Source organism: Doryrhamphus excisus, linkage group LG10 (assembly GCF_037039965.1).
Source record: "Doryrhamphus excisus strain RoL-2023G ecotype Guam linkage group LG10, RoL_Dexc_Guam_v1.1, whole genome shotgun sequence".
In the NCBI taxonomy this organism is placed as follows: Eukaryota; Metazoa; Chordata; class Actinopteri; order Syngnathiformes; family Syngnathidae; genus Doryrhamphus; species Doryrhamphus excisus.
The window spans coordinates 18,328,237-18,341,313 of NC_136366.1; the positions used below are offsets into that span (position 1 = coordinate 18,328,237).

Below are 13,077 nucleotides of genomic sequence, written 5' to 3' on the forward strand. Positions count from 1 at the left end.
TCCTTCGGCCAGGACGTCTGGAACGTTCTGCGATTTATTTTTATTATTACATAGCAGATATCTCCTGCCTTGGTCATCACTCGAGTTCTCTTGTGTGTGTGTGTGTGTGTGTGTGTGTGTGTGGTGACAAGGGTCACTCTAAGTTTGTCAGTACTTGTGAAACTATGTGCTTGATTTTAAATTTATTGTTAGCTAGCCAAAATATGAGCAAATACCTTCAATAGGTATAATATTATTATATCATATATTTCATATTTACAAATATATATGATTGAATAATTTATGCATTTTGTCTATGTTCCCATCAGGGTTATGCTGCTTCTTCTAGGTTGGATGCGTGCAGGATATTTTTTCCTGCTCCGTGACAGTCTGTTTGTACACACAGAGCCAGCTGACAAAGCCAATTACAAGTACAGTCGTAAATCAGTCCTACGTACTCTAGATAGTCTGGAAAGTACTTCACACAGGCACAGTTCAAATGAGGGAATTCACAAACAGTTTGAGTTTGGCGCCCCCTAGACACGCCAATCTGTTACTACACCAGATACCACAGGTACAGTACGTAATTTCACTTTAATAATCACTTTGCTTATTTGCATGGGTGCAAATGACATGATAAATAATGACTTACGTTTGCTGTCTTTAATGATACATAAAGTCAATAAATGAATGCCCAAAAGCAACTTCATTAATAGTTCCTATCATTACAAATGGATGTTTCTGTTTACATTTTATGACCTTCTGGTATTTGTGTTTTTTCATTTACAATCTTTGATGGTAAAATGTATCAATGCACAATCAAATTCACTGTAAAATCCCCTTTTATAATGAAGCAAGGTGACCCGTACATTGATCTTTTTGCACATGTCACAGCCCTGCAGTCACATCAGCTGTAATAAGTCAATCCGTTTTTCCGAGCTGAGCCCACCGACTGGATTGTCTCTCTCAGTTTCTGCTCCCAGTCTGTGCACCAGTTCGCGCTGCGTTCCAGGTTCTGGTAACGTGATGCTAACGTGTCCAAAGCTCTGACGGCTTCAGGTAGGTCAAAGGTCAAGCCAGCTTTCCGTACCGCTGCTTGGAACTTGGCTGGGGATGCTGTGGCGATGTAGCACCTGAAACAGATGAGTCGGCGTTGTGGAGATGGAGATGTACTGTAACATTGCTGTAGAATTCATATGCATCAAATAGAAACAAACTTACTAAATAGAAAGCAACACAATTTGGTATTGATAGTTTGACTTTTGACTAGGGTGAGTTTCCCTTTAAATCATTGATCGTGACTGTGATCACAATAAATCCAATAAAACAGTGAAAATAAAAGTGAAAAGTGAAAATAAGCCATACGTGAGACTCATGCACGTGTGTTACTATAAATGTGTTCCCTACAGGAACAGAGTGATTGGCAGACAGGAAGTTGTCGGGGGTTCAGAGTTGAGTTTCAGCTTGCCACCGGTTACGGCTGCAACAGAATCCCGTGGTAGGGATTATTATGCCTGAGATCATTCAAACCTGCAATAAAAGCCTGTTGTTCCGGCAATTAAGTCTGGTGGTTGTGTGTCTCACCAAACAGTACAGTAACATTACTGACACCTTCTGACCAGAGTAGAATACATCATTTGAATGCCTTACACTTACATTTTACAGAGTGAACAAAAGGCGCACTTACAAGAAGTGTAAAGTAACAACAAAAAGTGTAAGTGACGGAAGGTCAACAAAAAAATGGAAAGTAGCAACAAAGAAAAAATGGCACAAGCAACTTAGCATATAGACGTACCATACAGGCGTAGAGCGCAAACACAGGCAGTGAGCACATTACACATTTAGTCATTTTTATGTTTGAAAATACTTCATTTAGGCACAAAAAAAGACATTTGATTAAATATGCATATTTTTGACTAATATTAGGCCGCATTCAACCACAAAAGAGCATGATTTAATAGTCAATAACTACGTGGGTGTCAAGTGGCGAAGGATTGGCCAATTCAATTACTCGACCCTCCAAAATACGTGAACTGGATCACGGGTACTTCTGGCCTGGATGACCTTTTGGATTTTTGCCTCCAAAATGAGCTTCTCTTCTCTTTTTCCACAAAATAATCGTAAATAAATATTATCACACGTAACAATATGACCAACACAAACAACACGCACAGTTGTGAAAACAAATATCACGCTAGTACACGTATCATTACTATTGGGATTTGGATTGACTGCCCACCCCTAGAAGGCAAAGACTCTAAAAGCATCCACAAAGACAAAATGAGGGAGTCGTTGTCGTGCAACGCCATGGGGAACGATACTGCACACGTTGAATGTGGAAAGTCTAACCTGGGAAGATTGGCACTGTGAGGACGGTGGTAGTGATGCCATACAGCCACGGCTGTGTGCGGACACAGCACATACTGGTTGTCCTCCCAGCATCTCCTCATTGTCTCCACGATGCCGTCATCGCTCACTGTCCCAGTGGACACAATAAGAGACAACTAGCAGTAGAAAAGGAAAGGGACAAAGACAATGTCGATGAAATGTACTGTGAAGCAGGAAGTATAGCAGGTGAAGAACATCCAAATAGCGGGTACCAGTTTGTGGTGCTTGTCAAGCAGAGTATGTGAATGTGAATGCTGGAAATCCTCCATCATGTCCTTCACCAAAGCACCATCTCTACCCAGAAGCAGCCAGAACACTCGCTCCATGTTATACGGGTCCTGAGTTACAAACGGCAGCACAGTAGCACTCAGACCTAGACGAGCACTGATCCCGAGTGCAAAACTGTGGTACCTGGATGTCGATGGCAGGAGCCAGTGTCTGTGTGACGTTAGCTGCCATGCTAAAATCACCAGAGGTTACCGTCCTGTGCACAATGTCATTGGCATTCACCATGGCCACCAACTTCAGGGGCAATCCCATTTGCTTGACAATGAAGGCAGCTGGGATGGACGAATAACCAGAGAAATAGAAAGTAAAGTGCTCCATCGCAGTCAGACAATCCATGAAAAATTCCCAGCGAATTGTTGTTGTTCCCAAAACCATATTTTACAAACATTACTTCCACAAGAAGTCAAATATTTGTGAAGTGACAAGGGCATGCACACATTCACTCCATCATGGTTTTTCTAAATATTTTCATTAAAGGGGACCTATTATGCTAATTATTGTTCATTTGTAGTGAGTTGTGGAGTCCTAGCCACACATCCCAGCCACACGTGATATCCCGCATAGAAAACCTTCTATAGATTCTGCAACTCTTTCTTCGGTGTTTCCATGGATTTCCTGCTTCAGGTCCAAAAGGTTTGTTTCATTTACACCCGGCCTTCCTCCAACCACACCCACTCCGCTGTGATTGGTCACGCTCCCAAGCGCTCCTGAGGACTTCCGGACAACTGCCAAACCCGTTTTGTTGGAATTATTTAAGCCTGTTTTATGCTCTCTGTATCTGTGAGGTCTGTGCGGCTCCATGCGGATAAATGCTGTCATTTCACACTCACACCCCTCGAGCGGCCCTTTTCATTCTGCACACTTCCAAAATGTTCTAACTACGTGGAGGGAAACACGCATAAGGGAGCCTCCCCTGACACACAGTAGTTTAAGCATTAAAAACCCCTGAACCAAGTTGCGTTTAAGTCAAGTTGTTTGTTTGTCCTTGTGGTGGGGAGAATGACGAGCTAGAATTGCAGCACTCCTGCGATTCAAAGGACGAGTGGACCGCCTTCTCTTCTGTGGCAGCAGCAAATAAATACAACACAATTCCTCTCCTTCAAGACAGGCAGTGTGTGAGGTTATATGATGTCCATTTTCTCTCATGTGTACAATATTGGGTAATAGGATTGCAAAAGTGACTATAGGGGTGTTATTTCATGTCTAGACGGCTCTAATAATGTTAACACTGCATTTAGAACGTCGTTAACAGTTTTTCTATGCTACAAAAGTACTCCCATTTATAAATAAGACTTCACTACTTTCCTTCCTGGTGAAATTACAATAACGTAATTATGACTTTATTCCCATAATATTTTTACTTTGTTCTTATAACATTGTAATTTCTTCCACCAACTAATGTTTAACTTTATTTATTAGTTGCATTGTTTGTTTCTCATATTGTTAAATATTTCAGCTTTATGCTACTGGAATGATGTCAAATTTTGTCATAATATTATATGTCATATTCTCATAAAAAGTTGAGCTTTTTTCGCTTCATATTTTGACTTGACTTGTGTAAAATTTTCCATAATTTTTTTTTTTTACAATTTACTTGTTAAATGCTATTTTTAGAATGTGACATGGGCCAATAAAACAGCCATGACCAATAAAACAGCCATGCCCTGCACTTACTTGAGGGGGTAAGTGAAAGTGCAACAGTGCACATCAATACCTGTAAGATTTCCCGCCCCTCCAGTAGGCACCACCACCTCGAGTTCAGGCATACAAGCCTCCATGTGCTCCACATCTGTGAGCCGCAGGTACGCATAGATGAAATGGACCAGCTGGATCATGATACGAGACCAGTTCACTGAGTTGAGGCTCATGAGGCCATGAGACTTTACAAGTTCCTGATCGGCAAACAGACGACGCAGAGGCTGTTCAATGTCATCAGATGAGCCGTCCGCTTTGATAACACACAACAAGTGGAATTATTATTCATATAATCAATTATTTCCTCTACAACATAGGATGGTGTAGAACAGACAACTGTTCTCCACCATCCTTACCTGCAAAAACGTGAATGTTATCCTCCAGACAGGTGATCATATGTTTCTCTTGGATATGGCTAATACGTCCCCGAGGGTAAACCACCACCACATCCAGGCCAGGAGTACCTTTTGCACTCTGGATGGCCGAGCCACCTGTGTCACCTGATGTACCTACATGGAAAGCAGAAAAGAGAGTGCAATGGTGGCACTTCACAAAAAGTGCATGCATGGGCACAAAGTTGAAGGGCCCTAATTTTGTAGACCAGGTGCAGGCACAGTGCACCCGCCCTGCGCCAACGGAGTGTGGCCAGTTTTCGTGAATAGCGCAGTCCGGCGCAGTGCCGCGCACCCATGCCTCCCACAGGTGCAAGTGGCAAAGAGGGAGGAGAGAAGGCATGACAGGGTTTAACACAGACAAGTGTAATCTTAACCAATCAAATCAACGCCTCTCATTGCCTTTAAATGCACTGGACTGGATGCGCATCAGAACTGCGCCACGCTGCGCCACAAAATTAGAGCCCAAAAAAACAAGGACTCATGTGATCATATAATTTTAACTGTGCTCCCAACTCCCTTGACATCATCAACCAGCTCCTCCGTTGTCATTGTAGGCTGCTCCCTCACCTTTCTCACAATCATCCTTACCCCACCAGGTAAGATTTCACCTGCACAGAGCTCCAAAGTGAAGGTAATTGACTGTTTGGACTGTCATGGGTTTCTTCCATTTATCAGAGGCTGTACCAGTAGTGTTCTCTTTCTCACCAAGCTTCCTGTAGTGCATTCCAGTCTTGTGCTGGTCAACAGTCTTGTTGTTGGCGTTGAAGTGCCTTCCAGTCTTCTTCACGTCCAAACTGGTATCAAACAGGTATCAAACTGGCACTGCCTCCTTCTATTTTTCAGTATGTGGCCCGAGCTGGAAAAAGTTAGCACACCCCTAACCACTCTTAACCTAATGTGCGTGTCTTTGAGAGGAAACTGGAAACGTGCTTAAGCACATTGTTTTCTGTAAAATTGAAACTAAAACATGTACGAGGGGCCTCGTTTTACAATGTTTTGTGGCTACAAATGTGCTCCTATAAATTAATTCAATTTGATTTACAAAAAAATGCTGGTTCGAACACCCCGAGGACCTCGATCAATTGATTCTGTTGCTTTCATACCAACAAGAACAGTGGCTCTGCGTCTCTCTTTTTGCAGGAAGTAGCCAAGAAATTGCATGGTGCAGGTTATAGCCAGGTCTTTAAAAGCTAAGGTGTCCCCATGGAAGAGCTCCAGGATTGTCAGGCCATCCTTCAGCTTGACAGCTCTGATCACATCCGGCACAGAGAATCCAGACAAAGCAGAGCCAACAAGGACTGAGACAGAGAACAGGAAACCATTTTTAGTGTGATACATGCCATCAATGTGTCAAAACCTTGTTCTTCTTTTTGACACTGATTTCACCTTCCAGGTCCTTTCTGGGAATGAGATGAGAAGGAATGAAGATAGAAGCTACCTCCATCACCAGTTTGGGATACGACAGCCCACTCCAGTGCCTCAGAGTTACGGGGCTCAATGTGGGTATACTCTCGGGCATAAACATCCCACCATCAGGAGCATAACCTGAAAACAGCACATCCCGGAAGTCCCGTCCCTGGACTCCACCGCGAGTACTGCAATACTTCATTCCGTCAAACCTGGGAGCACCAAAGAATTTTATGCTAAGCTGTGGCCCAAAATATACTGTACATTTTACACAAAGTGGCAAATTCTGTGTTTTAACTATTATTAATGTAAAAGGTAAAACTATGTGTTGCTGCTGATCCGTGTTGTAGAAATGAACAAAGTAGCCAAACAGTAATACATAAACATATAATTATAATATAATTAATAAAATAATAATAAATACATTAATATACTTTTTCTTTCTCTTTGGGCTTTTCCCTTCAGGAGTCGCCACAGCAAAACAATCTCCTCCATCCAAGCCTGTCTTCTGCATCTGTCTCTCTCACACCAACTACCCTCATGTCCTCCTTCACTACATCCATAAACCTCCTCTTTGGTCCTCCTCTACGCCTCCTACCTGGCAGCAACCTTCTACCAATATATTCACTCTCTCCTCTGGACGTTTCCAACCATCATAGCTTGGTCTCTCTGACTCTAAAGGAACTATTAATATTACAACTGTTTAATATATCAGGTTTAGCTGTGAGCTGGAGATCAAACTGTAGAAGGATAATATTTCTTCTCTTTCCTATAAAACCTAAATTTAAAAAATGTATATATTTTTGTTACTTTTCTGTCGCGTCTGAAGGCAGATGGGTAAACATGAGACCACGTGACACAACCAGGAAGTGTGGGGAAAGCTAGACCATCTGAATTCACCAGGCTGGGGCAGGAGCCTACGAACGTCTGGGCTTCGTAGACCGCGTAGGTAGTAAGATGCATACCCCGAATTCAAACACAGCCATAGATAGACGCCGCATTCAGTAGGTTCGTCAACTGCTGCAATACGTCAAAGTCGCCGCCATATTGGATGAGTCAAGGCTGCGCTGTAAATGAATACAATTCAATGCGCTCTCTCAGAAGGCAACTTTCGACAAAGAAATGTATGTTTCCTCTCATTTAATTTATCCACACAGCCACTGACATACTCCGGGAAACAGACAGGCACCAAAAGCAATCACATTGTATAAAAACAATTGGGGCTGTTGCAGGAAAGACTCACTTGTTTGTCTTATGCAGAGCTTTATTTCTTGACTGCTCAGAAACCACACCCAATCACAAAGATGGAACATCTTATATAGCGCTAACATTTACGCGCCAAAAAAGAGGGATCAAACCACGCCCTCAACCCGCCTACCGACTGGGTGAGAGACCTGCCCCCTAGTGTCCACCACACAATGACATTTTTGGTGCCGAACTGTTTTCCAGGTAAATTAGTGCGTATGTGGAAAACATAGACGAGAGGAATCCACTTAAATGTCTTTGAAGAAAAGTGCTTAATCAAATTAAGTATATTTACTTGCATACATTTACAGTACAGCATTGGCCGAGCCAATATGGCGGCGACGTTGACGTAGGCCCGCCGCTCAATGCGGCGTCTATTTATGTCATTGGATGTGCCACCAAAGCGATGGAGACCTGTTAAAACAAGCATAACACAAATAGACCAGGAGCCCACAGGGGTCAGGGTAGCCGGAAAGCTAACAAATTCCCATGTGCACAGCATTTAGTACAAGGGTCACTGTCTAGAGCAGTGGTCGGCAACCTTTACTATGAAAAGAGCCATTTTACCCCCTTGCCGACTAAAGAAAAATAGCCTGGAGCCGCAAAACATAGGAGAGAATACAACAAATAGAAGTGCAGTCAGTGTGCATGTGTAGGGGATGCCAACTAGTTATTATTATTATTATTATTATTATCATCATCTTGGTTAAACCTCACTACCTGACGCCTGAAGAAATATGTGGCACAATGAATTGACAGCCTGTTTCATTTAGCTAGCGGTCGTCAAATTTGGAGGGAATTTTGGGGTGTCAAAGTAGATCAGATTGCTGATATTGAAGATAAACTTACATAAATGTATGTGTATATTTATGTGTACATACGTAAACGTATGTGAAAATTACTGTAAAGTTACCTGATTTCTTTACTGCAAAATTAAATTATCTCTAATTTAATTTTGAGAAATGTCAAATATCTCTGGCAAAGTATGACTTATTTTCCTCCACGTTTACCTGTGTGAGAGAGAACTGAATAGCATCCTGTGTTCTCAGATCACAGCCAGGATGCATTCATGGTCTCACACAAAGTTGGATTTTTTAAAAACTCATTACAAAGATGTATTTTCCCCACTCGGGTGCAAAAAATATTTGAGCATTGCAATGGGAGCCACAACAAAGTGGCTGAAGAGCCACATTTGGCTCTGGAGCTAAGGGTTGCTGACCCCTGGTCTAGAGAAATGGACATCTGCCGATCTTGCTCTGGTGGGTGTGGTCATGAGGGCCGTGAAAAGGCACAGAAAATTCGAGCCAGATTAGCTCCACCTTCTAACAAAATGAAGCATATTGAAATTCAATCAGCATGTTGTATTGTGTGATAAATAAGCAAAGACAGACATTTCTGGTGGTGGCCTACCCCCGGCAGATACCAAAATAGGACAAGAAAAGTTTGAGCTAGATCAGCTTTGTGACTAACAAATTGAAACCGATGCTAAATTGTTCAGTACTGCAAACTCTTTCAAAAATCACCAACGCCAGATAATTTTTGTGGTGGGATGCCAGACACTTTGAAAGGGCCACACCCTCGGAGGTGACCTAGATTAGCTTGTGGGCTAACAACATAAAACCACTTGCAGAATGTTATCTATGATGATGTCTATCTCAAATAACCATTGCCAGACATTTCATATGGTGGGGTACCCCTGCCAGATGCATCGTATAGGCCCCGCCCTTGGATAACCCAGATCAGCTATTCACCTAACAACATAAAACCACCTGCAAAATGTTAACCATGTTAATGCTTATCCCAAATGACCATTGCCAGACATTTCGTATGGTGGGGTACCCCTGCCAGATGCATCGTATAGGCCCCGCCCTTGGATAACCCAGATCAGCTATTCACCTAACAACATAAAACCACCTGCAAAATGTTAACCATGTTAATGCTTATCCCAAATGACCATTGCCAGACATTTCGTATGGTGGGGTACCCCTGCCAGATGCAATGTAATGCAATGTAAATGGCCTTGCCCTTGGATGACCCAGATCAGCTAGGCTAGCCATTCCACCTTACAAAATATGACCACTTGCAAAATATTAACCATGTCAAGATCAATGGGGCTAATAATACTGTTACAGTCATGAGCTTGTGAATTTCTACATTGATTATAATTATTCGAAGCCTTCATCGTCCTCCAAATCAGAATCTTCACTCCATGCCTAATCTGAATCAATCGGTTCTTCACCCTCGGCGATGTCAGGATCAGCCTCCTCTCCAACGATGATAGTTTCATCGCTGTCTCTGTCGGCGCATTCTTCATCAAAGAGAGCATCTGGTGTTGCGGATCCTTGGAACCATATAGGTATGAGAAGGCTGTTGCTTTCAGCCCAGCCATAGTCTGTTGGTGATAATCCATTCCCAGGATGTGCGGTTGTTGCTTGGATCCACAATATTGTGACATATTGCGATCTCTTAACCTTCATCTGAAGAGTACGTTGACAAGGTGGCAACAAAGCACAGTCAACTCGTTTGACATTTGCCAATGGGTCATCCTGAAATGCGACAAAATAAGTTCAATACCTTAAAGATTTGTTAACCTATACATAGGTCAAAACACATTCATTCGAATGGTTGTGGTCATTGCAGAGAAGACTGGATTTGATCTAAAGAAAGTTCTAGCATTCCCAATCATCACCCATTCTTTGGCACTTGCACACAGTGATGGCGCACACATCAAAACTCCAAAGTCAGCCCTGTTAAATAAACTTGAGGAATTACAGACGGAAACTGAGCTTCCGCTTAGCTACACTCAGGTCTATGATGGCGGACTTCTCCTACATTCTGTTCTCTCCCAGATTAACATGGGGGCATCTTACGCATCCATCGCCAAATCACTGCTGTCTGTTGTTTGTTCTGGCAGGGGAAATGAGGTGCACGTTTGTCTTGACAAATATGTTGAGAACTCCATAAAGGACAGTGAGAGGAAGTTGAGAGGGGCAATAGATCAGGCATACAGCATCACAGGACCAGATCAGACCATTAGACAAAATGGCAAGAAGCTACTTACCAATGGGATTTTCAAGAATGCACTAGCTAAGTTCCTTTTGACTGAGTGGCAGAAAAACCACTACTGGAACTTTTTTAGGGGAAAGACTGTGGTTGTCTCATTCGGTGGTGAATGCTACCAGTACATTCCTAGTGATGAGCTTGAGAACATCTCTGTGACCTGCCCAGCAAACCTTCAGGCTGACCATGAAGAGGCAGACACCCTCATTGGATTCCATATCACCAACATCAATTCTGGTAGCATCCTCATACGAGCATCAGATACGGATGTCCTGGTTATACTCATTGGTGCCCTAGGACAGCAACGCCCAGAAGTTTGATCCATGACCAAAATCATCATGGACTGTGGACAGGGGAACAATAGACGTTACATCAATGTAACCAACATCACCAACGTCCTTGAAGAATGCCGAGCGGGACTTGCGAGAGCACTCCCTGGATTCCATGCATTCACTGGGTGTGACTTAACATCTGCCTTTTTCAGGCGAGTTGACAATATATGTAATTTTGACAACTGCTAGGACTAGTTGCAACTGCAACTAGGAGAAGTCCGCCATCATAGACCTGAGTGTAGCTAAGCGGAAGCTCAGTTTCCGTTACTGGCTCTGTCTGTAATTCCTCAAGTTTATTTAACAGGGCTGACTTTGGAGTTTTGATGTGTGCGCCATCACTGTGTGCAAGTGCCAAAGGATGGGTGATGATTGGGAATGCTAGAACTTTCTTTAGATCAAATCCAGTCTTCTCTGCAATGACCACAACCATTCGAATGAATGTGTTTTGACCTATGTATAGGTTAACAAATCTTTAAGGTATTGAACTTATTTTGTCGCATTTCAGGATGACCCATTGGCAAATGTCAAACGAGTTGACTGTGCTTTGTTGCCACCTTGTCAACGTACTCTTCAGATGAAGGTTAAGAGATCGCAATATGTCACAATATTGTGGATCCAAGCAACAACCGCACATCCTGGGAATGGATTATCACCAACAGACTATGGCTGGGCTGAAAGCAACAGCCTTCTCATACCTATATGGTTCCAAGGATCCGCAACACCAGATGCTCTCTTTGATGAAGAATGCGCCGACAGAGACAGCGATGAAACTATCATCGTTGGAGAGGAGGCTGATCCTGACGTTGCCGAGGGTGAAGAACCGATTGATTCAGATTAGGCATGGAGTGAAGATTCTGATTTGGAGGACGATGAAGGCTTCGAATAATTATAATCAATGTAGAAATTCACAAGCTCATGACTGTAACAGTATTATTAGCCCCATTGATCTTGACATGGTTAATATTTTGCAAGTGGTCATATTTTGTAAGGTGGAATGGCTAGCCTAGCTGATCTGGGTCATCCAAGGGCAAGGCCATTTACATTGCATTACATTGCATCTGGCAGGGGTACCCCACCATACGAAATGTCTGGCAATGGTCATTGGGATAAGCATTAACATGGTTAACATTTTGCAGGTGGTTTTATGTTGTTAGGTGAATAGCTGATCTGGGTTATCCAAGGGCGGGGCCTATACGATGCATCTGGCAGGGGTACCCCACCATATGAAATGTCTGGCAATGGTTATTTGAGATAGACATCGTTATAGATAACATTCTGCAAGTGGTTTTATGTTGTTAGCCCACAAGCTAATCTAGGTCATCTCCGAGGGTGTGGCCCTTTCAAAGTGTCTGGCATCCCACCACAAAAATTATCTGGCGTTAGTGATTTTTGAAAGAGTTTGCAGTACTGAACAATTTAGCATCGGTTTCAATTTGTTAGTCACAAAGCTGATCTAGCTCAAACTTTTCTTGTCCTATTTTGGTATCTGCCGGGGGTAGGCCACCACCAGAAATGTCTGTCTTTGCTTATTTATCACACAATACAACATGCTGATTGAATTTCAATATGCTTCATTTTGTTAGAAGGTGGAGCTAATCTGGCTTGAATTTTCTGTGCCTTTTCACGGCCCTCATGACCACACCCACCAGAGCAAGATCGGCAGATGTCCATTTCTCTAGACAGTGACCCTTGTACTAAATGCTGTGCAAATGGGAATTTGTTAGCTTTCCGGCTACCCTGACCCCTGTGGGCTCCTGCTCTAAAACCAAGGTAGGCAGTCTTCATAGATATCTATCGCCCCCGTTTGCTTGGCTAACCTCCGTTTTGTTCCTTAGACTCGCAGCAGCGTCATGTTTGTGTGCTTTTGTTTAGGATCATGTATATGATCATGTATACGTTGCTGTGGGTTTCTCCCTGTCCACAATAGTAAACTGTATAAGCAGGAACGCGTACACACTGTACTTTACATACATTTCCATGTCAAGATCCCCAGTCAACGATTTTTGGACTTTCTTTTTACTTACAAAGTAACGCCTTCGCCAACCCCACCGTATCCTCCTCGTCTGTTTGGACTTTGTGTGGAGTTTCCACACAATGCAGTGTGGGACGGGTCGGGTCGAGCCAAATATCTATACTCATTGATACCAGCATCGGCTCGATACTGGCGTGATGAGGTCGATATTTGTCAGGTGTCGGTTGTGTTTATTTTTACGGATCTGTATGTGTTTTTGTGTTGTTCAACAATATTGTATATATGTACATATATAATCATAATCAGTATCCAGCCA

General features: G+C 42.9%; 1 protein-coding gene across 3 annotated transcripts; it reads right to left on the minus strand.

Moving 5' to 3' along the window:
* Positions 1 to 541: 541 nt before the first annotated feature.
* thnsl2 (threonine synthase-like 2) lies at positions 542 to 12,943 on the minus strand. Of its 3 annotated transcripts, none has more exons than XM_058061837.2 (9): positions 12,761 to 12,780; positions 6,132 to 6,364; positions 5,849 to 6,043; positions 4,707 to 4,859; positions 4,370 to 4,603; positions 2,779 to 2,927; positions 2,580 to 2,705; positions 2,329 to 2,483; positions 542 to 1,112 (listed from the first exon to the last, which is right to left on the minus strand). In XM_058061837.2, exons 1-9 carry the CDS (start codon positions 12,766 to 12,768, stop codon positions 887 to 889), a joined length of 1,479 nt encoding a protein of 492 aa, XP_057917820.2. In that variant the 5' UTR covers positions 12,769 to 12,780; the 3' UTR covers positions 542 to 886. The 3 variants fall into 3 exon arrangements, with proteins under 3 accessions (XP_057917820.2, XP_078650370.1, XP_057917825.2); XM_078794244.1 differs by lacking the exon at positions 12,761 to 12,780 and adding an exon at positions 7,118 to 7,230; XM_058061842.2 differs by lacking the exon at positions 12,761 to 12,780 and adding an exon at positions 12,814 to 12,943 and having other exon boundaries at positions 543 to 1,112.
* Between the last annotated feature and the right edge of the window lie 134 nt (positions 12,944 to 13,077).

Bases quoted from the DNA above. Each gene is read 5' to 3' on its own strand.
- thnsl2 (XM_058061837.2), bottom strand. The intron at 6,044-6,131 runs GTGAAATCAGTG...TCTCTGTCTCAG, and splicing joins TCCCAGAAAGGACCTGGAAG to TCCTTGTTGGCTCTGCTTTG. The intron at 1,113-2,328 runs GTTAGACTTTCC...CATCTGTTTCAG, and splicing joins CACAGTGCCAATCTTCCCAG to GTGCTACATCGCCACAGCAT.